This window comes from Sorex araneus, chromosome 5 (genome assembly GCF_027595985.1).
Source record: "Sorex araneus isolate mSorAra2 chromosome 5, mSorAra2.pri, whole genome shotgun sequence".
Lineage (NCBI taxonomy): Eukaryota > Metazoa > Chordata > Mammalia > Eulipotyphla > Soricidae > Sorex > Sorex araneus.
This window is the reverse complement of record NC_073306.1, coordinates 77,609,339-77,636,962: the sequence shown is the minus strand read 5'-3', so window position 1 is coordinate 77,636,962 and position 27,624 is coordinate 77,609,339. Positions and strand designations below refer to the sequence as shown.

The 27,624-nt window shown below is 40.7% G+C and overlaps 1 protein-coding gene across 5 annotated transcripts in view; it reads left to right on the top strand.

Moving 5' to 3' along the window:
* Positions 1 to 27,227, top strand: part of KYAT3 (kynurenine aminotransferase 3) — a 55,206-nt gene extending 27,979 nt beyond the window's left edge. For all 5 annotated transcript variants that reach the window (XM_055140409.1, XM_055140412.1, XM_055140414.1 and 2 more), the window contains 9 exons: positions 1,039 to 1,125; positions 2,010 to 2,135; positions 2,237 to 2,357; positions 6,472 to 6,548; positions 7,539 to 7,628; positions 10,434 to 10,620; positions 14,677 to 14,750; positions 15,010 to 15,096; positions 22,617 to 27,227. In XM_055140409.1, the coding sequence (XP_054996384.1) occupies positions 1,039 to 1,125; positions 2,010 to 2,135; positions 2,237 to 2,357; positions 6,472 to 6,548; positions 7,539 to 7,628; positions 10,434 to 10,620; positions 14,677 to 14,750; positions 15,010 to 15,096; positions 22,617 to 22,676 (909 nt within the window). In that variant the 3' untranslated portion in view covers positions 22,677 to 27,227. The remainder of the gene's footprint in view (positions 1 to 1,038; positions 1,126 to 2,009; positions 2,136 to 2,236; positions 2,358 to 6,471; positions 6,549 to 7,538; positions 7,629 to 10,433; positions 10,621 to 14,676; positions 14,751 to 15,009; positions 15,097 to 22,616) is intronic.
* The last annotated feature ends 397 nt before the right edge of the window (positions 27,228 to 27,624 follow it).

Sequence of the window (27,624 nt, the reverse complement as noted above, 5' to 3'; positions counted from 1 at the left end):
ATAATATAAATATAATATAAATATATTAGTGGTATATATACATTGATAAATTATATGTTCAAACTCTTCATATAAAAATATAGAAAGTCAAACATGCTAGATCTAATCTGATAGATTAAATGGAACTGGTTAGATTGACCCACTGACCCACTGACCCACTGACGCAGAAGTCCAGCCAAGAGTAGTGAGACAGGATGTAGGGTCAAAGAGTCAAGGAATATATCTCGTTGCTAGGCAAAAGACAGAATCCAGATGTAAATCCCCAGGAGGGGACTTATGCATACTAGACTATAACAGTGGCCCTCTTCTCTGTTCTCCTTAGGTCTACTTCAGGATTTCAGGATGCTTTTGAGAAAAGGCAAATATCTCTACCCCCAAAGTAATTCTTATGAATTAGTAACCCCTGTTTTTGTTTTTGTTTTTGTTGTGTGTGTGTGTTTCTTTTTTCTTTTTGGGTCACACCCGGCGATGCACAGGAGTTATTCCTAGCATTGCACTCAGGAATTACTACTGGCAGTACGTGGGGGACCATATGGGATGCTGGGAATCGAACCCAGGTTGGCCGAGTGCAAGGCAAACGCTCTACCTACTGTACTATCACTCCAGCCCAACTGTTTTTGCAGTTTTCTTTTTCCTTATAGACTTACTTCTGCTCCTATCTGATATTTTATTTTCTAACAAAAACAAGATTCTTAGTGTTTTGACTGAAACATCCTTTTAAGACTTTGAAGAAAACTACAGCTTCTTCCCTTGTCCCCACAATATTACCTATGCAAATCTATAATTGTAAAATTTGGCATACAATATTATGAGTCTCTACAGAAAGCCTACCCACTCATCTCCAGTTAAATAAAGCTTCTGGACAAGCTCACTCCTAACTTCTCCAGGGGGATGTCAGCACCATGAGAGCAAGGGGTGCTGTTTTCTCACGGCTGCTTCTCAGCCTGGTGTCCAGCACGTCACATGTCATGACTGCTCGGTATTGGCTAAATAAATTAGTGATTTATATGTTGTGTTCTTACTTGGTTTTTATTTTAGGTCATAATAATAGTGCCTTTCTATGACTGCTATGAGCCCATGGTGAGAATGGCTGGAGCCAAACCTGTTTTTGTTCCTCTCAGATCTGTAAGTTTGCCACATGCTTCCAGATGTCTCAAAAATATGAGTAACTTTATTACTTTGAAGTAATTTTTGGTTTTAATTTGGGTTTTTATTGTTGCTACTAAAGTGCTACTTCTACTTTTTGATATGTTTTTGTTTTTTTTTTTTTTTTTTTTGCTTTTTGGGTCACACCCAGCGATGCTCAGGGGTTACTCCTGGCTTTGCACTCAGGAATTACTCCTGGCGGTGCTTGGGGGACCATATGGGATGCCGGGGATTGAACCCAGGTCGGCCGCGTGTAAGGCGAACGCCCTACCCACTGTGCTATCGCTCTGGCCCCTGATATGTATTTTAACATATAATACTGCTTTTTAAATATATAGTTTAATATATAATATAGTACTTTTTTCTCCTGAAAATTTTGTCAAAATAAGTAACAAAGTGAAGTTATCAAATTTTCTCTTCATCTTAAAAGTTTCAGACATGTTCTCCAGAGTTGCAGCTGACACCTTTGATAAATAAAGGCATTTCAGCAGTAGTTAATGTGGACAGAGAGATAGTGCAGCAGGTAGGGTGCTTGCCTTGTACACAGCCAATCCAGCTTAGATCCCCAGCACCCAATAGAGTTCCCAGAACTTGCCAGGAGTGAGCACTGAGCACTGCAGGGTGTAATCCAAAAGCAAAAAAAATTTAAAAATCTGTGGACAGAGTTCATTATTCCATTTAGCATGAAACTCGTATTCTCTTGGGTTCTCAGGGCAGAACTAAATTTTAGTTGTTTGTTTTCTTTGTTAGCCAGATCGTCAGTTACATTTGCCACGTCTATGCTTTTTTTTTCTGTTATTTATTTGTAAAATAGAAAACAAGTATTAGTTGAATTAAATCACATCTTTATTTTTCATACTTAGAAATCTGTTGCTGGGAAAAAACGATCTAGCTCTGACTGGAAAATAGATCCTAAAGAACTGGAAAGTAAATTTAATTCCAAAACCAAAGCGATTATCCTAAATACTCCACATAACCCCATTGGCAAGGTGAGTAGGTCTTTGATCTCTTTATGCGGTCTTCTGACCTATCATTTTCTCGAATGTTGAACAGTAATTGACTGCTCTTTTGTTTCCTTTAATACATGTAGGTGTATACCAAAGAGGAACTCCAAGTAATTGCTGACCTTTGCATCAAATATGACACACTCTGCATCAGTGATGAGGTGTATGAATGGCTTGTATATACTGGACATAAGCATTTAAAAATAGGTACCGATTATTACATAGAGTCACAAATCTAAATGTGTTTTGGCACATGTGAAGCAGCTGATGGGAAAGGATCCCAGAACAGCTTTAAAATAGTCTTTGTAATGCTATCTATGTGGCACCTAAAAATGGCATTTGAGTGAATGACAGCTGAGAACATTAATGGACTCATTAAAGGACAAATGATAGAAACTTAGGGGAAGAGACTTTGTCATACTGTAAAGCTATGAAATCAGAGTTGCATTACTTTAGCCTGTGTCCTTAGTTTATTGTTGTTGTTGTTGTTGTTGTTGTTCTGGGGAGATAGGTTTGAGGCTTGCAGCCATACCCAGCAGTACTCAGGGCTTACCTCTGGCTCTGCACACAGGGATCACTCTTGGTAGTGGTCAGAGGATCATGGAATGCTAGGGAATAGAATCCAGGTTGGCTGTTGCAAGGCGAACTCCCTATCCTCTGTACTATCACTGTGTCCCCTGTCCTTGGCCTTCTAACCAAAATTCAGTTATCGTTTGATAAATAAGATACAGGAAGATAACCTTCTCTTGACCAAGACTGTCTCTGTTGAGCAAGTTACGAAAATGCCAGGTCAATTGGAGAAAATAATAAGGAACTTAGGTGACTGCTGCATCATTCTTGTCTGATATTTTTCATTTTTACTGCTGAGCTATTTCCAAATGCCAGAGTGTCTTCTTTTTTATAACCTCCCCTTTTTGCCACTCAGTGGTCCTCAGGGCTTACTACTGGTTCTGTGCTGCGAGATCACTTCAGGTGGTGCACGGGGGACCACATGTGGTACTAGGAATCAACCCAGGTCAGCTGTGTGCAAGGCAAGCACCCTACCTGCTGCACCATCACTCCGGCTCAACCAGAGTGCCTTCTGAGGTCATCCAAATTCAAATAAATGTAAGAATCACAAGTGGACTTTAGCCTTTAGGTCTTTGCAAATTGCCTTCCCTGTGCGTGGAGGAAATTGCCTTTCCTGAGCCCTCCTTCTCAAATAAACACAGGCCTCCATCACTCACCTCACATTTTTTTGTTATTCTGATCTTCAGTTTTTATGACCATGACATCTAGGATAGATACAGTACTCCTTTCAATATTTCTTTTAGAGGCTGGAGCGATAGCACAGCAGGTAGGGTGTTTGCCTTGCACATGGCTGACCCGGGTTCGAACCCCAGCATCCTCAAGCACCGCCAGGAGTAATTACTGAATATAAAGCCAGGGGTATCCCCTGTGCTTCGCTGGGTGTGACCCAAAAAGAAAAAAAATATTTCTTTTAAACTTTTTCAGTTCAATTAAATTTTTCTTGCATAGCAAATACCAAGCTTTAAATATTTTACTCTAAGCTTTAATAAATAAGGATTTGGGAGCTGTAGTGATAGTATAGTGGGTAGGGTGCTTGCCTTGCATGCAGCCAACCCGGGTTCAATCCCTGGTACCACATATGGTCCTCTGATCACCACCAGGACTGATCCCTGAGTACCAAGTCAGGAGTGTACCTAAGCATCGCTGGATGTGGTCTAAGAAACTATATATATAGATATAGATATATCATATATATTAACTTTCTTGTGTGTGTGTGTGTGTGTGTGTGTGTGTGTGTGTGTGTGTGTGTATACTAAATACTTTTGTTCTATTCTCTGCGTGGCAAAGGCCTGTATAGTTTCCAAGTCCTGAGACTTTACAAGCTGCAGAAAACTACCCTGAGCGAATCTGGAAAAAACCCGAATGCCCCAGAACGGATGACTGGTTGAGCAAACTTTGGTACATCTATACAATGGAATACTATGCAGCTGTTAGAAAAAAGGAGGTCAAGAATTTTGTAGTCAAGTGGATGGGCATGAAAAGTTTCAAGCTGAGTGAAATGAGTCAGAAAGAGAGAGACAGACATAGAAAGATTGCACTCATCTATGGTATATAGAATAACAGAGTGGGAGACTAACACTCAAGAACTGTAGAAATAAGTACCAGGAGGTTGACTCCATGGCTTCGAGGCTGGCCTCACGTTCCGGGGAAAGGTCAACTCAGAGAAGCGATCACCAACTACATTGTAGTCGAAGGCCATGTGGGGGAAGGGAGTTGCGGGCTGAATGAGGGCTAGAGACTGAGCACAGCGGCCACTCAACACCTTTATTGCAAACCACAACAGCTAATTAGAGAGAGAAAACAGAAGGGAATGCCTTGCCACAGTGGCAGGGTGGGGTGGGGGGGAGATGGGATTGGGGAGGGTGGGAGGGACACTGGGTTTACGGGTGGTGGAGAATGGGCACTGGTGAAGGGATGGGTTCCAAACTTTGTATGAGGGAAGTATAAGCACAAAAGTGTATAAATCTGTAACTGTACCCTCACGGTGATTCTCTAATTAAAAATAAATAAATTAAAAAAAAAAAAAAAAAAAAGAAAACTACCCTGAGCTTCTACCCTGAAATACCACTCCAATACTCTAATACTGCTGCTGTGATAGTATGGATCTCACTATCTACCGTTCTTGTTTTGCTGTGTCCTGTCTCCAGCTAGAATTAAGCTCTTTGGAGATAGAAGCTGCTTCTTTCTTGTCTGTTTCCTCTAGAGCTTGTTCAGTCCCTGTTGCCTGATAGTTGCTAGTAAACATGAAAGAATGAATGACTTTATTACATATTGTTAATCACAGGGCCTAGCTATAGCATAGCAGCTAGGGCATATAGTAGGCAGCTTTGATTCCTGGCACCAACTGGTCCCTGAGCATAGTTGGATGCAGCCCTGGAGGCCCCCAGCACCCCATGATGGCCTGAATAATTCCTGCACCCCAGAGCCTGAGCAGTATCATATCCACTGATAGAAAGATTATCACTTGAAAACCCTTAACATCTATTTCTCATTACTCCTATAATCTGTATCATTGTAAACCCCTTATTAACACTTGTGGCACTTTATTTGATGACCTGCAAATGGACAAAAATCTGAGACATCCAATATGCATACCCCCAGTTAAGGTCAAACACTGCAATGCAGCCTTCATGTATCACTTTCTACCCCTAGCAAGTGTCCATTTCATTGTGGCTTAATTGTTTAAAACGATCCCCAAACACAGTGTCGGGCACTATCTAATGTCTCTAAGTACATAAGAGCTATGATGTACTTTATGAAGAATATACATGCTGTATAAGCTCCACTCAGTCACAGACTCTTATGCTATTGGCTATGGATACTAGAGATTGATATCTGAAAGTTTCAAGGTGAAAAAAAATGTTTCAAAATCGATATGGTAATGGTTACACAGTTCTGTGGATATACTTTTTAAAATCCTTGATTATATGGCAGGGAATCTATAGCTCAATGAAATTATTGGTGAAACATGTACACACATGTATGCAAGAGCACACACATGGATTTCTGGGCTCTACCTGTTTTTTAATTCAATAGGTCTGGATTGTAGACCAAGAATGTGCCTTTTTTACAAGTTTCCCAGTGAGGTTGACATTGCTACCACAGAAGTCACTTTTTGTTGTTTGGGGGCCACTTTTTGTTGTTTTGTTATTTACTGGCAATGCCCTGGACTGAATCTTGTCTTGTACTCATGGGATCAAATGGGTTCCTGGGGATCAAACTCAGGTCGGACACATGCAGAGCAAATGCCCTACCTGCTGTACTGTCGCTCCAGCCCCAGCAGCAATCATATTTTAAGATATGTTACTCAAGGAGTCCCGTAAAAGTAGACAAAGAAAACTGGGCATAGTAGTAGGCTAAGCAGTAGCCAAGAATACAACCAAAACCATGTCACAGAACAATAGTATCAAACATGTAACCAGCACCAGTAGTGTGTGCCAGCTGCTCCTGTAAATGAGACAGCTCTACTGACCCACTCAGAACTTGGCCTGCTGGCCCCTTTGTCATTCCCGCCCCTGAAATTATTTTGCTACTTAATATTATTAAATCTACTTATGTTACTTTGCTGTGAAATTAATATCTTAAAGCATAGTAATATTTTAAACTGGCTGAGCTAGTTATATTGTCTTTCTTAAAACCTTTGAAATTCCTACACTGATTAGACCATAAAGCATTGATTTGCATTGAATTTGTGTATTTTGTGTTTTTGGATTATGCTAAGTGTAAATTGATATTTTTTCCCCCTGTTCAGCCTCTCTTCCAGGTATGTGGGAGAGAACAATCACAATAGGAAGTGCTGGAAAGACTTTCACTGTTACAGGCTGGAAGGTCAGATAAATAAGAATTTAATTGCCTCATATAGGCATGTTTCTTATTCTGGTAGAGTGTTTTAAATGCATATAGATTCAGTTTATGCAGGTCTTCATACTTAGTGATCTTTTACTTCTTACTCAGCTTTTATGTTGTCCTATATTCCTTTTGAGACCTAATCATTCCCTTAAAAGAAAGAAAAGTAGGTAATTATAAGTTGATAGCTTGCCACTTACTGACAGCTTTGTCTTTGCCAATACTCTTAGATTACTGCATTTTAATATTAGGGGAGAAAAATAATAGCAACTATTTTGGCACTTACTATGTACCAGGGTTAAGTGCTTTACATTAAATGATTCATGTTCATAACCACATTACGAGGTGGTATAATTTATTATTCCCATTTTACTGACAATAAAACTAAAACACAGAGACATTAAGTGACTTGCCTGAGGTCATACTATATTCAAGTCAAGGCAGGACAGAATGTCTAGCTGCAAAATCCATACATCTAACCACTTTACTATATATAAGATGGCATCAATTTATTCCACTGAAACTTGGTTATCCTCTAACCTTACCTGTCTGGAACTCACTAAAGAAATCGGGAGTACCAGAAAGAAAGTGTGCAGAAACAAATTATGGAAAATTTCATAGACCCTCATTGAGTTACTTGTATCTGTGTATAGTTTAAACAATATACATTAAACATTGGTGGTTTAAACAAGCATCGTTTCTGGCTTTTAAGCCTCCAGACTAGCAGAAGTAGCAAGAAGAAGAAAGAACGTTCATTCAGATGCTGTTTACTTTCTGATGACAGTTTACTGATGATGCCTTTTGGCAACATTTCCACATTAAAAAGCTTTGAAAGTATACTAAATACTAAAACTAAACTACTTTCATAGTGTAAACTAGATTGCATATATTTGACAATGACATTAAGTTCACTTTTTCAAATTTGGTATATACAACTGATTTTTTTTTCAAATCTACTTTTTTCCATTTCAGCTTGGATGGTCCATTGGTCCTCATCATCTGATAAAACATTTACAAACAGTTCAACAAAATACCATTTATACTTGTGCAACTCCTTTACAGGTTAGTGTTATATCGAACAATGGTTGAAGTATGGTCTTTTGTGAAGGGATTGTTTTTATGCTGTATATTTCAATTGGTTTAATTCTTCTATTCATGTCCCTCCTGCAAACTGCACCTTCTAATAAAATTTGTCCTTTCTAATATCATTTGGGAGCAGACTCATACTCATTCTTAATATTAACTGGAAGGGGTGGTTGTTTGTTTGTTTTGGGTTTTGGGGTTATTCCTGTGGATTATAGTGCTCAGGAGTTACTCTTGGCTCTGTGCTCAGGAATCAGTCCTGGTGGTACTTTGGAGACCATGGGATATCAGGGATTAACCCAGGCAAGCTGTGTGCAAGGCAAGTGCACTACTTGTTGTATTATCTTTCTAGCACTAACTTACTGTTTTTAATAGAAAAGCCTTAGCTTTGGGAGCTCATACATTGCTGGGGGTGAGGGGGTGGTCCTTAATATTGCAAACTCTTATTCCACCCCCAAGCATAATCGTAGATGTGAAGCTCTGTGAAACAGCCATCCATCTTCTAGACCCTGGCCTACAGCTATTATATACACATATATAAAAGCTCTTATGTCCGTTATCATTCATTATAGAAGATAGTTCTAATCTGTACCTATAAATAATTGGTTAAATAAGTTAGAGTTTACCCAATCATTCAAATATGATCTCACTGTAGTAGCTTTCTCTTCTCTAATGTTGCCACACACTTGATTTTAAAACATCAAATATTTTTTATCGTATAGTTCTGCAAGTGAGCAGCTTTGCAGGGTACATACAAGGTGTTGACATCACTACGCACCATCTGGACGATTCGCAGAAATTGGTTCCTTGTCCTTTCTAGAACCCAGAGACCATTCCTTGACTTCATAGTAACTTCACTCCAACCTCTGCTTCTGCTGACTCGTATCCTGAGATTCCAACTCCTGCCTCTCTTTCACTTATAAGGATCCATTGTGACTGCATTACACACAGATAATCCAAGACCATCTCCTTATCTCAAGATCCTTAATTAAAATCACATTTCAAAGTTCCTGTTACCATTCAGGGTAACATTTATAGGATAGGAGTTTTGAAACACGAATATCTTTCAGAGGGGGTGGTTATTATTGTAATGCAATGACTGCTTTAAAAGTAATACAAAAAGAGAGTGACTTGCTTTATTGCAATAAGCACTTTGGTGAGCTGGTTTGGAACTGATCCGTTCAGTGTCTCCCAGATATATCCATATTCATGTGTGCCCTGGTTCCATTTGTTAACCTGATCCTGACCTGCTGCCCTCTCATATCTGACCCTAAATAATATTGTTTCCACCTCCCCTACTTTCTTTCCTTTTTCTTCTCATAGAAAAGTATGGGGGCTAGAGCGATAGCACAGCGGGTAGGGCGTTTGCCTTGCACGCGGCCGACCCAGGTTCGAATCCCAGCATCCCATATGGTCCCCTGAGCACCGCCAGGAGTAATTCCTGAGTGTAGAACCAGGAGTAACCCCTGTGCATCGCCAGGTGTGACCCAAAAAGAAAAAAAAAAAAAAGAAAAGAAAAGAAAAAAGAAAAGCTGTTTGTTCAAGATCCATGCATCCATGCATATAATTCCTATGGCACGTCAGCCCCCTTCATGGTATATGAATTATTAAAGCAGGGATTTGCATGCCTCTGTGAAATTACACAGTAGGTTTACTTTCATTTCCACTATATTCTCTAAGGTAATAAGGAAAAGCTGGGTAATTCATCATATCCCTGGTTATCTTTTAGACTCAGACTTAACAAATCATTCTACAGTTTCCCTGTTAGAAAATAACTTAAGGGGACTAGAGCAATAAGATAGTGATGGGGGCTGCAGGGATAGTACAGCGGGTAAGGCATTTGCCTTGCACGTGGCAGACCCGGATTCGATTCTCAACATCCCATATGGTCCCCTGAGCACTGCCAGGAGTAATTCCTGAGTGCAGAGTCAGGAGTAACCCTTGTGCATTGCCAGATGTGACACAAAAAAAAATAAAAAAATAGATAGCGAGTAAGACAGTTGCCTAGCATGTGGCTGATCCAGGTCAATCCCTGGCATCCCATATGGTTCACTGAGCACTGCCAGAAGTAATTCTTGAATGCAGATCCAAGAGTGAGTCCTGAGCACTGTTGACTGTGGTAAAAGAAAGAGAGAAAGAAAGAGAAAAGAAAGAAAGATGAAGGGAGGAAGGGAGGAGGGAGGAAGGGAGGGAGGGAGGGAGGGAGGGAGGAGAGAAAGAAAGCTCCAAAAAAGAAAAAAAAGGGAAGAGTTTGGAGACATAGTACCATACAGCATTTGCCTTGCATGGGGCTGACCCGGGTTAAAGAAAGAAAGAAAGAGAAAGAGAAAAAGAAAGAAAATAAAGGATAAAATTAAAGAGTACTGGAGGAAAAGAAAAAAATACATTTGTGCTTTCAAGTCATCATTATATAAAACTTATTTTTCAATTTGAATTTCCATGGTTCGTTCTCAGTTCACATTAGATCTAATCATTTGATAAATCTGATTCTTTTGTTATTCTATAGTTTTGTTTTGATTTTGATTTTTTTTGGGTGCTCATAGTACCAAATGGGATGTTAGGGATCAGCTCTGAGTCTGCTGCATGCAAGGCAAGCACCTACCTTCTATACTGACACTCTGGCTCCAGTCAATCCAAGTTTGATAGAGATATATAAGAACTAACAAACTGCTTGAAAGATCTTTGGCCATATTATTACCAAACTATCTTCATTGATTATACCAACAGACTTGGCAGTAAATAAATTGTAATATTTTTCTTTCCATTTTTGCATGTAACATACAGGAAGCCTTGGCTCAAGCCTTTTGGATTGACATCAAACGCATGAATGATCCAGAGTGCTACTTTAATACTCTGCCTAAAATGTTAGAAGTAAAAAGAGATCGGATGGTGCATTTACTTGAAAGTGTGGGCCTGACCCCCATAATTCCTGATGGAGGCTACTTCATCATTGCTGATGTTTCTTCACTAGGTGTGTAAAGTTCTTATTATTTCAAGGACAGGGAAGCTCACATGGGAAATTAAAGTAGAATGAATAAAATCTGATATCAAAATCTCTATAGAAAAGTCGATTTCACCACGTCAGTATTTTTCTATAGTTCCCGTGATCTTAAATGTGATCATCAGCACATATGATGCCCGAGCCCTTGTGCTACTTACGCCCGTGTGGTCGGACACATGTGGTGCCCGAGCACGTGTCACCTGCCTCTCCCCTCTTGAGATGTGTAGTTTTGTGCTTACATGTCTGATGCTGGGTTGTGTGTAGGGGCTCTCTCCACCCTTGGAGAAGCCCGTGTGCTCTCTTGAACGCTACTTTCTCTCTCTCTCCCTTCCCCCCCCCACTCACTTCCTCTCCACACCTTCAAAAAGCCTCCATATAAAATCTGTTTTACTTCAAAAAAAAATGTGATCATCATTGAATAGTTAGGGAGTCAGGGTTGTTCAGGGAGGGCTCTGTCAAACAGATTATGATTCACACCATGTTTGGCCATGTGAAAGAATATATGAACTCTGTATTCTTTAAAATTTCTTTCCTACTGAAGAAAAATGATATTTCTAAAATTGTTGATACCGTTGGGGAGGACTGGAGCAATAGCACAGAGGGTAGGGCAGTTGCCTTGCATGCAGCTGACCTGGGTTGGATTCCTCCATCCCTCTCAGAGAGCTTGGCAAGCTACCGAGAGTATACCTCCCGTACAGCAGAGCCTGCCAAGCTACCCGTGGCACATCTGATATGTCAAAAACAGTAACAAATCTCAGGGGCTGGAGCGATAGCACAGTGGGTAGGGTGTTTGCTTGCACACAGCCGACCCGTGTTTAATTCCCAGCATCCCATATGGTCCCCTGAGCACCGCCAGGGGTGATTCCTGAGTGCAGAGCCATTTTTTAAAAATGTTTAAAATATATTTTAAAGTGGCAAACATGGGGACTGTTTGCCATTTTAAAATATACTAAAATAAGGAAGTACCAAGTACTCTCAAGTACCTGCATAAAGAATTTATGTTTCATGAAACTCAAGTAATTCTGCCATGCCATAAAAATCTAAAACTAGTAGGGGCTGGAGTGATAGCACAGCAGGCAGGGCATTTTCCTTGCACGCGGCTAACCCGGATTCGATTCCCAGCATCCTATATGGTCCTCCGAGTACTGCCAGGAGGAACCCCTGAGCGTCGAGGGTTGTGACCCAAAAAGAAAAAAAAATCTAAAACTAGAGGCATGGTAATGTTTTGCATATAACTTTTCTTTCCTTAAAAAACTATAATGTTGTGTGATTGTAACTCAGACATGAAAGCGTGTAACTATATCTACAGTGAATCAATAAAATAAAAAACTATAATAATAATAATAGGAGCTTTTTTTATTATTATTATTTTTAATTTTATTGAATCACCATGAAATAGTTACAAGCTTTCCCATTCCTCTACCAATGCACATTCCCCACCACCAATATCCCCAGTATACCCCCCCTTTCCCACCCTCCCCCTGCCTCTAAGGCAGACAATATTCCCCATACTCTCTCTCTCTACTTTTAGGCATTATATACAGCTTGCAACACAGACACTGAGAGGTCATCATGTTTGGTCCATTATTTACTTGCAGCATGCATCTCCCATCCCAACTGGTTCCTCCAGCCATCATTTTCTTAGTGATCCCTTCTCTATTCCATTTGCCTTCTCCCCTCCACTCATGAAGCAGTCTTCCAGCTATGGGGCAATCCCCCTGGCCCTGTATCTACTGTCCTTGGGTGTCAGCCTCATGTGGTGCTACCCTACACTCCACAAATGAGTGCAGTCCCTCTATGTCTCTTGCTGACTCATTTAATAATAGAAGCTTTAAAGGCATAATTTATTCTGTCAAATTATTCATTCTAAGTAGTTTTCAATGTTTGAAGCTTTGTGTCAGTAAACTTTATGCCACAGAACTTGAAGTCTTTATTTTTCAAAAATAAAACTTGAAAATTTTGCTTTTATAGCAAAGCAATAATTATTTCTTCATTTGCTTGTGAGAAAAACAGAGGCGATAGAAAAGAGAGAGTTTTGGAGTCCTATTGCGAGAGCTGAACTTATCCTCCAAGACCCATTCAGAGACCAAGCCCTTAAGGTTGTCAATACTCTGAAGTTTGGAAAAGACTAATCTGACTTTGGGTCCAAATGTACAACTTCTTTCATGAGATGATAAAAATCAAAATAACAATTTTCTCACTTACATTTTTGCTCTTAGAGTAGAAATCTACGAGACTTTCAATATTTTATTTGTTTTATTTAAAACAAATTGATTTTTGCTTCATCTGTTTTTAAAAAGAATTTCAATCAATCTATTTTCAATAAATATGAAGAGAAATGTTTTTATTCTAGAGCAAATCAGTATCACATAGGGGGAAGCACTATACTTGGAAGCAAAAACTTCCATCATCTAGTTTTATATAGTACCATAATTGGCATTAATTGGAGTCCAGAATTCATGAGAACAAAGGCAAATAGAAAACTCAGTTATATAACTCTTGGCTAACAGAATCTTTAAATCTTTTTAGATAAGAATAATTATTTGGAGGTCAGAGTGATAGTACAGAGGATAGGGTGCTTGCCCTGCACCCAGCTGACCCAGATTCAATCCCCTACACCCCATATGGTCCCCTTCGCTCCACCAGGGGTGATCCCTAAACAGAGATTTAAAAACAAACAGCCCTGAGCACTGCCAGGTGTGACCCCCAAAACAAACAATAAGAATGATTCTTCTCTGGATCTTAACATTTCCTGAGAGTAAATTAAATTCTAAAAAGAATTTATCCTATTGTGATATCAAATGAGACAGTGATTTGGCTTTTGGTTGAAAAGTTACATAATAATATCATTAGTATCCTATGGAGTTTTGTGAGAATTTTTTGTTTGTATAGATTTTCGCCCATACCAGCAATGCTCAGGGCTTACTTCTGGCTCTGAACTTAGGGATCATTCTTGGCAGTGCCTAGGGAACCATATGAGGTTCTGGGAATAGAACCTGGGTCAACCATGTGCAAGGCAAGCTGTCTCTCTCTCTCTCTCTCTCTCTCTCTCTCTCTCTCTCTCTCTCTCTCTCTCTCTCTGTCTCTCTCCTCCTCCTCCTCCTCCTACTCCTCCACCTCCTCCTCCTCCTCCTCCACCTCCTCCTCCTCCTCCTCCTCCTCCTCCTCCTCCTTCTCCCCACCCCTCCCCTCCCCTCTTCTTTCCTTTCCTCTCCTTCCCCCCCCCACTCCTTTTGGGAATTGTGGTGTGTAGTATTGGTACTGAAACATTATCAAGAAAATCCCTTTACCTACTTTTAACCCTCCGATCTTGTCCAGCATGATCATTCCCAGCTATTACTATCATACTGGTCTCTTCTCTCTATCTTACCTACCCTCAGTCCCACACACACTTGTGGTTAGTTCCAACCATTGACCGGTCCTCCTAACCTCTGTAAAATGTTCTTTTTTAACATAATATATCAAGAAAGAAGTGAAGAGTATTACTTGGAAAAATCTTCAAAGACATCCTTCCTTTACCAATATTGAATTCCAGTGACTTGTTCAAACAGTGCCTTTCATTACTCACACAGGAAAACTAACCCAGAAGTCAGGGAAATGACTGGCAGCAGCATCAACACTTGACTCACTGGAACTCACAGTTTATGATCAATGACTGTGAAGGCATAGTTGCTACTGATCACTACTCCATGCATTGAGATGATTGTTTTCTTACTAGGGAATATAGAGACTCAGATTATTTCTAGATGGAAACATGGCACTCCTCTCTTCTTCCCCTTTCCTACTCTCTTGCAGCGCTGAGCTGAATGCGCAATCATGATCAACCAGATCCTCCTGTGAGTACTGTCTTAAGCACCAGTAAAGCTTATGTCAGTTGCTTACTTCCAACTCCCCCCTGCAGCGTGAGATCCCAGCAGATTCTGTAAATATCTTCTGAGAAAATTTTGAATCTTTGTAGACTTAAGTAAAATCCATGTTGCCCTATATTTGTAATACGTAAGCCATCTGAATTTCATTGTTCTTTAGATGCAGACCTCTCTGATATGAAGAGCAATGAGCCTTATGACTATAAGTTTGTGAAGTGGATGATTAAAAATAAGGTACTATTTATTGGATTTTGTAATACTGTATTATACTTTATATATTTAACATAGGAAAGAAGCCTGCTGATGTGCCTTGAACTATGTTTGCTGTAGTTTTATTATATTCTGGTAGTGGCTACTTGATATTTTTCTTTTAGAAATTGTGAATGTTTGTAAGTATCTATTGGTTTTTAATATTTATGGTCAAAATTAATGTGAACTGTGAGCCACTTTTTCCTTTTTTTTTTTTTTTTACTCTCCTGTTTAATTTTTTTAGAAATTGTCGGCCATCCCAGTTTCAGCATTCTGTAACTCAGAGAACAAATCACAGTTTGAGAAGTTTGTGCGATTTTGCTTCATTAAGGTAAGTTACCTGTTCTACTCCTTCCTTCTGATTTATAATCTCAATACATTTTTAGTGGTCATGGAGTGCTCCCATGCAGTTGTTTGTTTTGTTTGTTTGTTTTGTTAGTGAATCACTGTCAAATACAGTTACAGACTTCCAAACTTTTGTGATTATGTTTTAGTCATACAATGATTGAGTACCCATGCCTCCATCAGTGCCCATTCTCTACCACCAATGTTTCAAGTATTCCTCCTGCCCCCTCCCAACCCTCCCCACAGCCTCTGGCAGGTATATTTCCTTTTACTCTCTCTCTTTTTGGATGTTATGGTTTGCAACACAGGTACTAAGTAGCCATCATGTTTGTTCCATAATCTACTTTCAGCACACATCTCTCATCCTGAGCGAGCCCTCCAAGCATCATTTACTTAGTGGTCCTTTCTCTATCCCAGCTGCCTTTTACCCCAGCATGTGAGGCCAGATTCCAAGGCATGGAGCGATATTCCTGGCCCTTATCGCTACTGTCCTTGATTGTCAGTCTTCCATTATGTTACTTTATATCCCACAAATGAGTGCAGTCATTCTATGTCTGTCCCTCTCTTTCTGACTCATTTCACTTAGCATGATACTCTCTATGTCAATCCACATATATGCAAATTTCATGATTACTTTTCTAATAACTGCATGGTATTCTATTGTGTAGATGAACCAAAGTTTCTTTAACTAGTCATCTGTTCTCAGACATTTGGATTTTTTCCAGATTCTGGCTATTGTAAATAATGCTGCAACAAACATCACTGTCACTGTCATTCCCATTGCTCATAGATTTGTTCGAGCGGGCACCAGTAACGTCTCTCATTGAGAGACTTATTGTTACTGTTTTTGGCATATCCAATACGCACGGGTAGCTTGCCAGGCTCTGCCGAGTGGGCTTGATACTCTCGGTAGCTTGCCGGGCTCTCTGAGAGGGGTGGAGGAATCGAAGTCGGGTTGGCTGCGTGAAAGGCGAATGCCCAACCACTGTGCTATCGCTCCAGCCCACAACAAACATACAAGTGTAAATATCATTTCTACTTTTTTTTTTTGCATTTCTGGGATATATTCCCAGAAGTGGTATTGCTGGGACAAATGGGAGCTCAATTTTTAGTTTTTTGAGAAATGTCCATATTTTCCAAAAAGGCTGAACCAGTCGGCATTCCCACCATCAGTGAAGGAGAGTTCCCTTCTCCCCACATCCACGCCAACACCAGTTGCTTTTGTTTTTTGGGATGTGGGCCACTCTCTGTGGTGTGAGATGATATCTCATCATTGTTTGATTTGCATCTCCCTAATGATTAGTGATGAAGAGCATTTTTTCATGTACCTTTTGGCCATTTGGATTTTTTTTTCTTTTTGTGTCACACACAGCAATGCACAAGGGTCACTCCTGGCTCTGCACTCAGGAATTATCTCTGGCAGTGCTCAGGGGACCATATGGGATGCTGGGAATCGAACCCGGGTCGGCCGCATGCAAGGCAAACACCCTACCCGCTGTGCTATCACTCCAGCTCCCCCGAATTTCTTTTTTTTGGGGGGGGGGTCACACCTAGCAAGGATCAGGATTACTCCTGGCTTTTTCTTCATTCGTCTTTCTTCATTTCATCACCAAGTTTTCTGATGGGATTGGATGTTTTCTTCCTGTAGAGCTCAACCAGTGCCTTGTGTATTCTTGATATTAACCCCTTTGATAGTAACTCCTTGAAATTAATCAGAGGCTATTGGGCGAATATCCTTTCCCATTCGTAGACTGTTTTTGTACTCTGGTCACTGTTTCTTTTGAGGTGCAGAAATTTCTTAGTTTCAGATAGTCCCATTTGTTTATCTCTGTTTCCACTTGCTTGGTCAGTGGCATTTTGTCTATGTAGTATTTTTAATTGAACAAAACTCAACAGAGTAAGTTCACAAGGAATTTAAAACGATATTATAAGTATGTTTTATAGGGACTGGAGAGATAGCACAGCGTGTAGGGCATTTGCCTTGCATGTGGCTGACCCAGGTTTGATTCCCAGCATCCCATATGGTCCCCTGAACACCGCGACGGGTAATTCCTGAGTGCATGAGCCAGGAGTGACCCCTGTGCATAGCCAGGTGTGACCCAAAAAGAAAAAAAAGTATTTTTTAATAAGTTAAAAGCAGGACCAGAAGGATTACATAGCAGGTAGGGTGCTCTCCTTGCACTTGACCAGGCATCCAACAATGTGAATTGAATTCCTGATACCACATATGGTCTCCTGAGCCCCACCAGGAGTGGTTGTTGAGCTCAGGGGCCAGGAGTAAGCCCTGAGCACCACCAAGTGTATGTCTTGCATGTGCAGAGACCGAAGTTCAAACCCTTGCACTGCATGGCCGCTGAGCATTACCAGGAATACTCTGATGGTCCCTAAGTACGACCAGCATTTCCTTCATAGCCCAGCATTACTATGCCTCACCTTGTTGGCCTAGTTTTATAGGAAGTGGCCCTCAGGACCCCGGACATTGCTTGAGAGTGCCCCACACCGCACCCCAAGGAAGAGAAATAGAAAGGAAATTATGGTGCCTCTGTGTGCATGAATCATGATCCTAGCAGCTTTGCTATTCATGCCTGAAAGCTCTGCTGGGATCTCCCCAGCACTCCTAGACATCTTTGCTGTACCTCAGCCAGATGTGTGTGAACATCATAACTAAAGGGGTTCAAGCCCTAGTGCACACCACTAAAATATGTGTGAGCGCCATGCCCATAAATTGTTATCACTGGTAAGAACTGTGTAAGCACCACACAACTCCCAGGGAGCACTACAGCCAAACTGTGCACAAGCATCACAACTATAGACTGTGGCCCCCAGCAAGCATTTGCCTTGCAGGTGGCCAACCTGGGTTTGATCCCTGGCATCTCATGTGGTCCCCTGAGCACCGCCAGGAGTGATTCCTGAGTGCAGAGCCAGGACTGAGCATCACTGGGTGTAGCTCAAAACCAAAATAAAACAAAACAAAGACAATAGTCATTATAGCATCAAATGGGGCCAGAGCAATAGTTCGGCAGGTAGGGCACATGTCTTGCGTGGAGCTAACCTGGAGTCAATTTCCAGCATCCCCTATGGTCCCCCAAACCTCCTCAGGAGTGATCCCTGAACATAGAGCCAGGAATAAGCCCTGAGCACATCCAGGTGTGGCCCAGAAACCAAATCAAAAAAGGAAGGGATGAGGTGGGGCGGGGTGGTGGGGAAGTGAGGAAGGGATCAGTAGGAATTCAAGAATTTAAAAGTGTGATGTCTGACATGGAAAATGTCTGGGGCTACCAACTAGAGTACTGAGAGCATTGGGGGAAATGGGCACACCTGGATACAGATGCAAGAAATTATCAAATCTCATTTTAAAAAAGAGAGAAAAATTATGTTTGAACCATCAAGGGTCTATGAGATAATATCAAATGACACATGTAACCAAAATACAAAAAAAGAGAGGACTAAACTTGGGTTTCTAAAGTTCTGAGATATGATATTTGAGATGTGGTTCAGTGAGCCAACACTGAATAAATGGAAGAATACCACACCTGGACACAGAATCAAGTTGCAGAAAACCAAGGGTAATGATAGGATCTTGAAAGCAGCCAAAGGGAAAAACTACAGTTCACCTGCACAAGAACAGAGATATTCATGCTAACTAGCATCTTTTTTTTTTTTAATTGAATCACCGTGAGATATAGTTACACGTTTTCATGTTTGAGTTACAATCACACAGTGATCAAACACCCATCCCTCCACCAGTGCACATTCCCCACCACCAATATCCCCAGTATACTCCCACCTTACCCACCTTCCCACTGCCTCCATGGCAGACAATATTGCCCATACTCTCTCTCTCCTTTTGGGCATTATGGTTTGTAATAAAGATACTGAGAAGTTATCATGTTTGGTCCTTAGTCTACTTTCAGCACACATCTCCCATCCCGACCAATTCCTCCAACCATCATTTTCTTACTGATCCCTTCTCTATTACAGCTGTGTTCTCCGCCCCCCCCCCCCCCAGCTCATGAGGCAGGCTTCCAACTATGGAGCAATCTTCCTGGTCCTAGTATCTACTGTCCTTGGTCTTCAGTCTCATGTTATGTTATTTTATACTCCACAAATGGGTGCAGTCATTCTATATCTGTCCCTCTCTTCTGACTCATTTCATGATACTCTCCATGTCTATCCACTTATAAGCAAAATTCATGACTTCATCTCTCCTAACAGCTGCATGTTAACTAGCATCTTATCACAAAGAGTAGGACCAGAATATAATAAAATGACATATAGTAAATATTGAAATAAAAAATATATCTTCCCAAAATTCTATATCCAGAAAAATTCCTTTGAAAATGATAATGTAATCTATAGCTATGATAAATGATAGCTGGGAGAATTTATCACTATCAAACCAACATTTTTAAGTATGAAAGAATCATTTCCATATAATAATATGGTTACTAAAACAGTCTTCCTGCGATCAAGGTACTCTGTATACCAACTTACTCATCTGTCAACCTGGTCTGAATGATGTATACTTGATTTTTTTTTTTTTTTACTTTTAGAGACAACTAATAAATGGTAGAAAACTTATCCAGAGTAGGATATAAAATTTTAACATCCCAATAATGTTAACATTTAGTAAACTGCCATAGAGAAGAAAGAGTAAGGCCATCAATGTTCTCATCTTATGGTGGATCTAGACATAAAGGTATAAACATTTTATTTTAAGTTATAAACATGGACTAGGAAATAGTACAGCAGGTAGGATGTTTGCCTTGCATGCAGCTAACCCAGGTTCGATCCCCAGCATCCCATATGGTCCCACCACCACCACCAGGAGTGATTCCTGAGGAACAGAGTTAACAGTAACCCCTGAACACTGCTAGGTGTGGCCACTAAACAAAAGTTATAAACGGGCTGGAGTGATAGAACAGGGGGTAGGACACTTGCCTTGCACGTAGCTGACCTGGGTTTGAATTCCAGCATTTTATATGGTCCCCTGAGCACCGCCAGGGTTAATTCCTGAGTGCAGAGCCAGGAGTGACCCCTGTGCATCGCTGGATGTGACACCCCCCCAAAAAAAAAGATAAACAGAACTAAGAGAAGGAGAGGAAAGTAGCACAGGAGCTGGGGAGATGGCTCAAGGGCTAGAGCACACGCTTTGCATGTGAAATCCCAGCTTCAGTCCCCAGCACTGCATGGAGCCCTGAGCACTGTCTAGTGTGCCACTCCCCCCTCACCCCCCTCCAAGAAAAATAGAAAGAAAAAGAAAAGTGTACCATAGACACCATTCTTCCCTATTCTGTACCTGTAAGTTATTCGAAACCAGGCATGTGGCTCACATGACAGTGCAGGCCTTCATGTGCAAGGCCCGGGTTTAATCGCTTGCATACCATGGCCTGAGAGCACTACTGGGTGTGGTCCTGGTGACCCCTGCACAGTGCAGGGCACCAAAAGTAAAGCAGAAAATTTTATCTATTTGCATTTATTTTGTTTTTTTTATTTGGGAACCACACCAAGTTGTAGTCAGGGACTTCTCCTAGCTCTGTGTTCAGACCCCATCCCATCCCCCCCCTGCAGGGACACCCCCTCATTCCACCATGTGTCTAAACCACCCAAAAGCAATTTTAGTGTAGAACTGCAAAGCTCAAGATGGATCTGTCCTGAATGTGACTGGTGACGAAGGAGCAGTAATGTGGAAAAGAGGAGCTAATTTTGAAAAGTGAACCGAGCCTCTGGCCATCATATAGACTAATCTGGTAGGAGGAAGAGCGAGGAAAAGAAGTAGAGCAAAATCTGGAGGTTTGATTTTCACTATCTAGCCCTCAGCTTTGTTTTATCCATTTGCAGGTAGTACCTATTCAGAGAACAGATGGAGTTTGTTTGCAGTTGTAACTGAAGCTTTAATAAGTGGGAACAGAGTGGTGTTAATGGACTAGTTCCCCGTTCAGAACAAAGATTGGCAAATATTATCTGAAATATGGAAACTTACAATATTTAGATTTGGGAGTAACTAATAGAACTGAAGTCAGAAATTACCATACAAGACAGTCTGGATATAGGGTGGGGAGTATGTGATGAGGCACCATGGTAGAGTACATTCCTACTTTGTGCCACCTTTCAATTCCTGGCACTGTAAAATAAAAATAGTGAGGGATATCTTTATAATTGACAGAAATAAGGGCTTGAGCAAGAGAGTACAGCGAGAAGGACATTTGCTTTGAATGTGGCTGACCCAGCTTTCATCCCCAGCATCCTATATGGGTCCCTGAGCTCGCCAGGAGTAATTCCTAAGCACAGAGCCAGGAGTAACCTTGAGTACCGCCAGGTGTGGCTCCCCAAAAACCAAATAATAATAATAATCACTGTCACTGACATCCCGTTGCTCATCGATTTGCTCGAGCAGGCACCAGTAAGGTTTCCATTGGGAGACTTGTTTGTTACTGTTTTTGGCATGTTGAATACGCCACAGAGGTAGCTTGCTGGGCTCTCCGAGAGGGATGGAGGAATCAAACCAGGGTCGGCCACGTGAAAGGCGAACGCCCTAGCGCTGTGCTATCACTCCATCATCATCATCATCATCATCATCATCATCATCATAGGAGAAAAAGGAAAAAGGAAAAAGGAAAAACAATATTTTTTCATTTTAAGATTCTGGATCTTCAGGGGGCTGGAGCGATAGCACATCGGGTAGGGCGTTTGCCTTGCACGCGGCTGACCCGGGTTTAATTCCCAGCATTCCATATGGTCCCTCGAGCACCGCCAGGAGTGATTCCTGAGTGCATGAGCCAGGAGTAACCCCTGTGCATCGCCAGGTGTGACCCCAAAACAAAACAAAACAAAAAGATTCTGGATCTTCAATTTGTTTCTGTAATTATGTGCGGTTTTTTGGTTTGGGTTTTGTTTTTGGGGGGGGGAGGGTCACACCCGGAGATGCACAGGGGTTACTCCTTGCTCTGCACTCAGGAATTACCCCAGCAGTGCTCAGGGGACCATATGGGATGCTGGGAATAGAACCCGGTCGGCCACGTGCAAGGCAAATGCCCTGCCCACTGTGCTACTAATTATGTGTGCTTTGCTTGCTTTGTAGTATCTGCCTTTGTATTCTTTATTTTTCTTGAGATCTGATGTTCATTTGAAACTTTATTTCTGGTTTTTTTTTTTTTTTAAACTTTCTTTAATCAAACTTAAATTAGGCATCTCTGGTTCCTTCTCTGTTTAGGTTATCTAGGGTGGTTTTATTTATTTATTTATTTGCTTTTTGGGTCACACCCAGCGATGCTCAGGGGTTACTCCTGGCTTTGCACTCAGGAATTACTCCTGGCGGTGCTTGGGGGACCATATGGGATGCTGGGGATCGAACCCGGGTCGGCCGAGTGCAAGGCAAACACCCTACCCACTGTGCTTTCGCTCCAGCCCCACTTTATTTCTGTTTTATATTTTTCATATTTGAACATTTGCTTCACCTTTAATATATTTGTAAATCTAATGGTCATCAATGACATTTATTTACAGAAAGACAGTACACTGGACGCCGCTGAAGAAATCATCAAGGCTTGGAGTAGGAAGTCTTAATCCATCCACACCAACAGTGTAGCACTAATGCTCAGTGCTGCCACCTGCTGGATCCTGAGAGAAAACATTTCCATACAAATGAAATTGAAACTTCCATTATTTTTCCAGTGAAGATCACACCACCATTCATAGTACTCAGGGAATTTGATTTCTGTGTGTCACTTGCTATATAGCATAGTGAATAAGAACTGTGAGATGCTGATTACTGCTTGATTTCAGTTTCTTAATTCTAACCAGGGTATAAAAATAGCACTTTATATTTTGTGGGGTGTTTGTCAGAAATGACATGGGCTGATAATATGGGCTGGCAATCAATAAACACTCAACTGATGTTAACTAGCTTCTGTTCTCTACCATTTTGTAAAACCTCTTAAGCCAGTTTACATTCCCTCCACCTCCCTATCTTTGCTCTTCTGCCCACCTGTTTCCTCTCTCTTCATGTAGGTATGACTCTGAACTCTGTCCACCGTTCTGCCTCTTTCTCTTCCAAGAACATTATCATCTCAGATGACTTCAGGTTCCGCATGGATTACCTTGTCTCTGGGAACCTTGACCTCCTTACATCTGGTGAGATTCACCTCCACTTAACTGTCCATTTCAACCACCCACTCCCTTGGGAACTCTTTGAACTTTTTAAGCCTAGTCCATCATTGAAATAATAAATTAGTCATCTCAAACTTTAATTGTCTACTCTTAACAACATTCTATCTCTTTTTCCTTTTTTGCTCCTCTCAAAATATCACTTTGGGACTGAAGAGATAGCACAGCGGGTAGGGCCCGCTTGTGGCCGACCCAGGTACGATTCCCAGCATCCCATATGGTCCCCCGAGCACCACCAGGAGTGATTCCTGAGTGCATGAGCCAGGAGTAACCCCTGTGCATCGCTGGGTGTGACCCAAAAAGAAAAAAAATCACTTCTTTAAACTTACTGTAATTCTGTTTAGTCATATCTATCACTAAAAAAAAATTGACCCATAACCCTATTCCATTAGAAAATGGATTTTGCTCTTCACACCACACCTATTCTATAGTAATTGTAAGATCTGGCATTTTCCCAGTAATTGTTTGCTTGATTGGTTTTAGGGGCCATACCTGGCAACATTTAGACAAGCTCTGGCCACATGCAAGGCAAGTGCCTTAGACCCTATCCTCTCTCCAGCCCCTCCAGTTGATGTCTAACACCTCTAAAGTCTGACAGTACTGCTCTAGTCTGAGAATCCTTAATTCATTTCTATTAGTCTCCACATATATTCATTCTCTTCCTCATCTAAGTTAGATTTCATAGTCCATCACTTACTTCAGCCAAGATATTTTTGCTGCCTGAAAATTTGGGGGTTTTTTGTTTTGGGTTTCTGTTGTTGTTAGCTTTTGGAGTCACACCCAGCGATGCTCAGGGGTTACTCCTGGCTCTACACTCAGGAATCACTCATGGTGGTGCTTGGGGGACCATATGGGAAGCCAGGGATTGAACTCAGCTACATGCAAGACAGATGTTCTCCCTGCTGTCCTATCGCTTAGGCCCTGCTGCCTGAAATTTCTTGTTCATTGTCCTTTCTCACCAAAGGAGGGAAAGGAGAACAAAGTGTGAATATTGGGCAGATTCTAACAACCATGAATGTATATCACTGACCTTAACTAGACTTAATTCTTCTCTGATCCTCTAATAAGCTTTTTCTACCTTTTACCGTATAACAACTAACATTTTCACACTTCCCATATAAAAGAGCAGCCTTCTCAGACCTCAGTCACAGCAAATGACATCAACTTCTACTTCTCTGAAAAAAAAAACAAAACCTATTAAACAGTTCTCTCATCTGAGATTCTACTAATAAACCTATGACTTAGCTGCATCAGCATCCATCCTTAAGTTCTTCCTGGGAGTGGTGGCAGAGTGGAGGAGGGCTGATGGCTAAACAGAACCTCCTCCAGCCCTGCAGGTGAACAGTGACCTCACGAGCCAGCTATTGCACAGCGCTGTAGTTCCCATGTAAAATCCTTGGTCTGTTCACTGCTGTGCAGGTTTCTGTGCTAATCCCACAAACTGTGCTCTGGGTCTCATTTCTTTTCACATTCTTAAGGGACTGCCTCAATTCATCCTATCTCTTCAGCCTCTCTGACTCCCTTCCTTAGCAGGATGACAAATTCCGATTCCTGCCATTTTAGAAAATATTTCCTCAGATCTTATATGTCTTTGCTTCCAGGCAACAAAGGAAAAAAAAAAAATTTTTTTTTTCAAAAAGTTTCTCTCTTCCAAACTCCCTTTCTCCTTTTCTTTTTCAAACAAATATTCATTGAAATCCTGTAATGTGCCAGGCCACAGCACTGCTCTAAGCTGTTCAGATATATCAGTAAGCATAAAAGTCTCTGTATCCCGGCGCTTTCCTTCTGGGGAAAGAAATTACATAATGAGTGTAGTGAAATATGTATTAAACTTATACATGATAATTGTGTAAAGAAAAGAAGTAGGATCAGAGAGAGCAATAGTATAGTGGGTAGGGTGCTTGCCTTGCACATAGCTGACCTGGGTTCAATCCCTGGCACCCCATAAATTCTCCTGAGAGCACCAGGAGTAAACCCTGAGCACCACTACATATGGCCCAAAGAGGAAAAAAAAAAAAAAAAGGAGTAGGATAAAGAGGAATAAAAAATTTTAAAGAACCCTGGAGAGTAATTAAAGGGTATTAAGAGACTTGAGATATTTTGCTTACTCACTTCCTCCATTCTCCACTCTGTCCCTTCTTTCAAGTTATGTAGTTGTGTGGATTTGACCTTGGGTTGGCCTAAATTATTTGGCATGTCCAATTCCCTTCGCTACACCAGTAGTTCATGCAGCAACAAGCAAAAGAGTAAAAGCCTACATGATAAGAATGGCAGAGCAGAAACTGGTAAGCCAGAGGCAATTTGGAGTCACTATACTTACCCTAGACTTTGTAATGCATGAAGAGAAAAAAAATCCTTATTTAAACTGCAGTCGTAGAGTTTCCTATTATTACAGATGAGTGAATCTTTACATAATATAGAGGACATGGTACAAAGGTCATTTTTTTCTAGTTGAATCAACCTGATGTATAAATGTTGACTCAGAAAGAGTGAGAGAGAGAGAGAAGAGAGAAAGAGAGAGAGAGACAAACATTAGGAGGCTACTCGAGCTGAGGTAAATGATGGTAAGGGTCTGAAAATGTTACTGGATAAGAGAAGGGCAAATATCACAAATATTGGCATATTTGTGATATATCACAACTCTTTCCCATTATCCTGTGGTTATAATATGTAACAAATTACCAAATATTTTTAATTAAAACCATTCCCAAGTTTAAGAAAATGTAGTCTCTTTGGTCTCAGTTGAATAATTCCAAGATTAAAACAAAACAAAAAATTCAGCCACATTCCTGAGTCATGAGTAGTCTCATTTTATTGCTACTCTGAGAATATATCTAATTACACAATCATGCCAATTAAAGGGGAAGTTCACCAGCTGATAAACAGTTATCTTGGGATGTATCAGAATAAACTGTACAAATAATTGGATTTTCTAATCAATATTAACTTCACCGTATCATGCAACTGCTACTTACTTTTTTACATTTAGATTCACCCATTTCCTTATATATAAAACTCACAAAGGGCAAAATGTCTGGTTAGAAAATACATAATAATTTTGTCCTTTTGTCTCTGAGAATAGTTAACTTGTCTTAATATCCTGGAGTTTTGTCTTTATAAACTCTTCTTATCACTCTCATTAATTATCCACTGCTAGTATAGACATATTTTTTGGCTGGAGAAATAATACAGGTGGTAGAGCACTTACCTTGCATGGTACCCTACCCGAGTTGAACCCCAACATCCCATATGGTCCCCTAGCACTACTAAAAGCAGTTCCTGAGTGCCGAGCCAAGAATAACCCCTGAGCATTGCCAGGTGTGGCCAACAAACAAAGGCATAAACATTTTAGCTGAAACCTAGAGCTATACTTCTAACACCATTGCTCCATTTGCTGTATAAATTCCTGAGATGAATCATTATAAACACTGCTCTTATAATTATCTTGAAGAAATCTTCTGACCAATACATGCATAAAAAGTAAAATTCTTGACAGTTGTTCCATTTTACAAGATATTTTCCCCTCTGGACTGTACTCCTCCTGATGGAACAGAGTTGGCCCCTTCCATCATGACACGTTCCCATTTCAGAGGAATGTTGGAGCATGGTGTGAATTCCCTCCATGGCTCTCCACTTCCAGTAGAACCAATGTCCTCACTTAGGCCCTTTGAGCTCCTGCATGACTTGACTATGTTCTCTAACCTCATCAACTACTCCCCTTCCTTCTTTGTACTCCTTCCCTTCTTCCCTCTATGGACTCATTTTTGTCCATCCTTAAACACCAGGCATGGTGAACTGAGACTAAACTCCAACTTAGGAAACAGGGTTGTTCTTTAACACAGAGGAAGAATCTATACCCAAAGCATAGGAAAAGCCTGAATAGGAATGGAGGGTGGTGGGTAGCCTTAGGATCTGGTCTGGTGGTAAATTGTGACAAAACTACCATTTTTTTCTTTCACATACACACTCACACACAAAAGAAAAACGTGCATATATGTATATATATGTACATATATATTCATTAGGTACCGAAAAGCTAGAATCAGAGAGGTAAGGTAGAGGTGACTAATAATGATAAAAAAAAAAAAAGGAATGGTTATTTTGTATTCTGCTTTTTAAAAATTCTCAAGATGGTGATGCTACCCTTCTAAGATTAAACATTTAAAACCTACTAATGATGCTCAATTTAATTAGTTTTTTATGTAATGCATTTTTTAATCAGTATAAAACCATGAGTAATGTAAAAAGTACAGATAATATTATTAAAATACACATTAGAAAAAAACCACCAAGCATACACCAGATACTCATTTGTACCTGAGTTTTCTTTTTCCTGGAACTTTTTTTT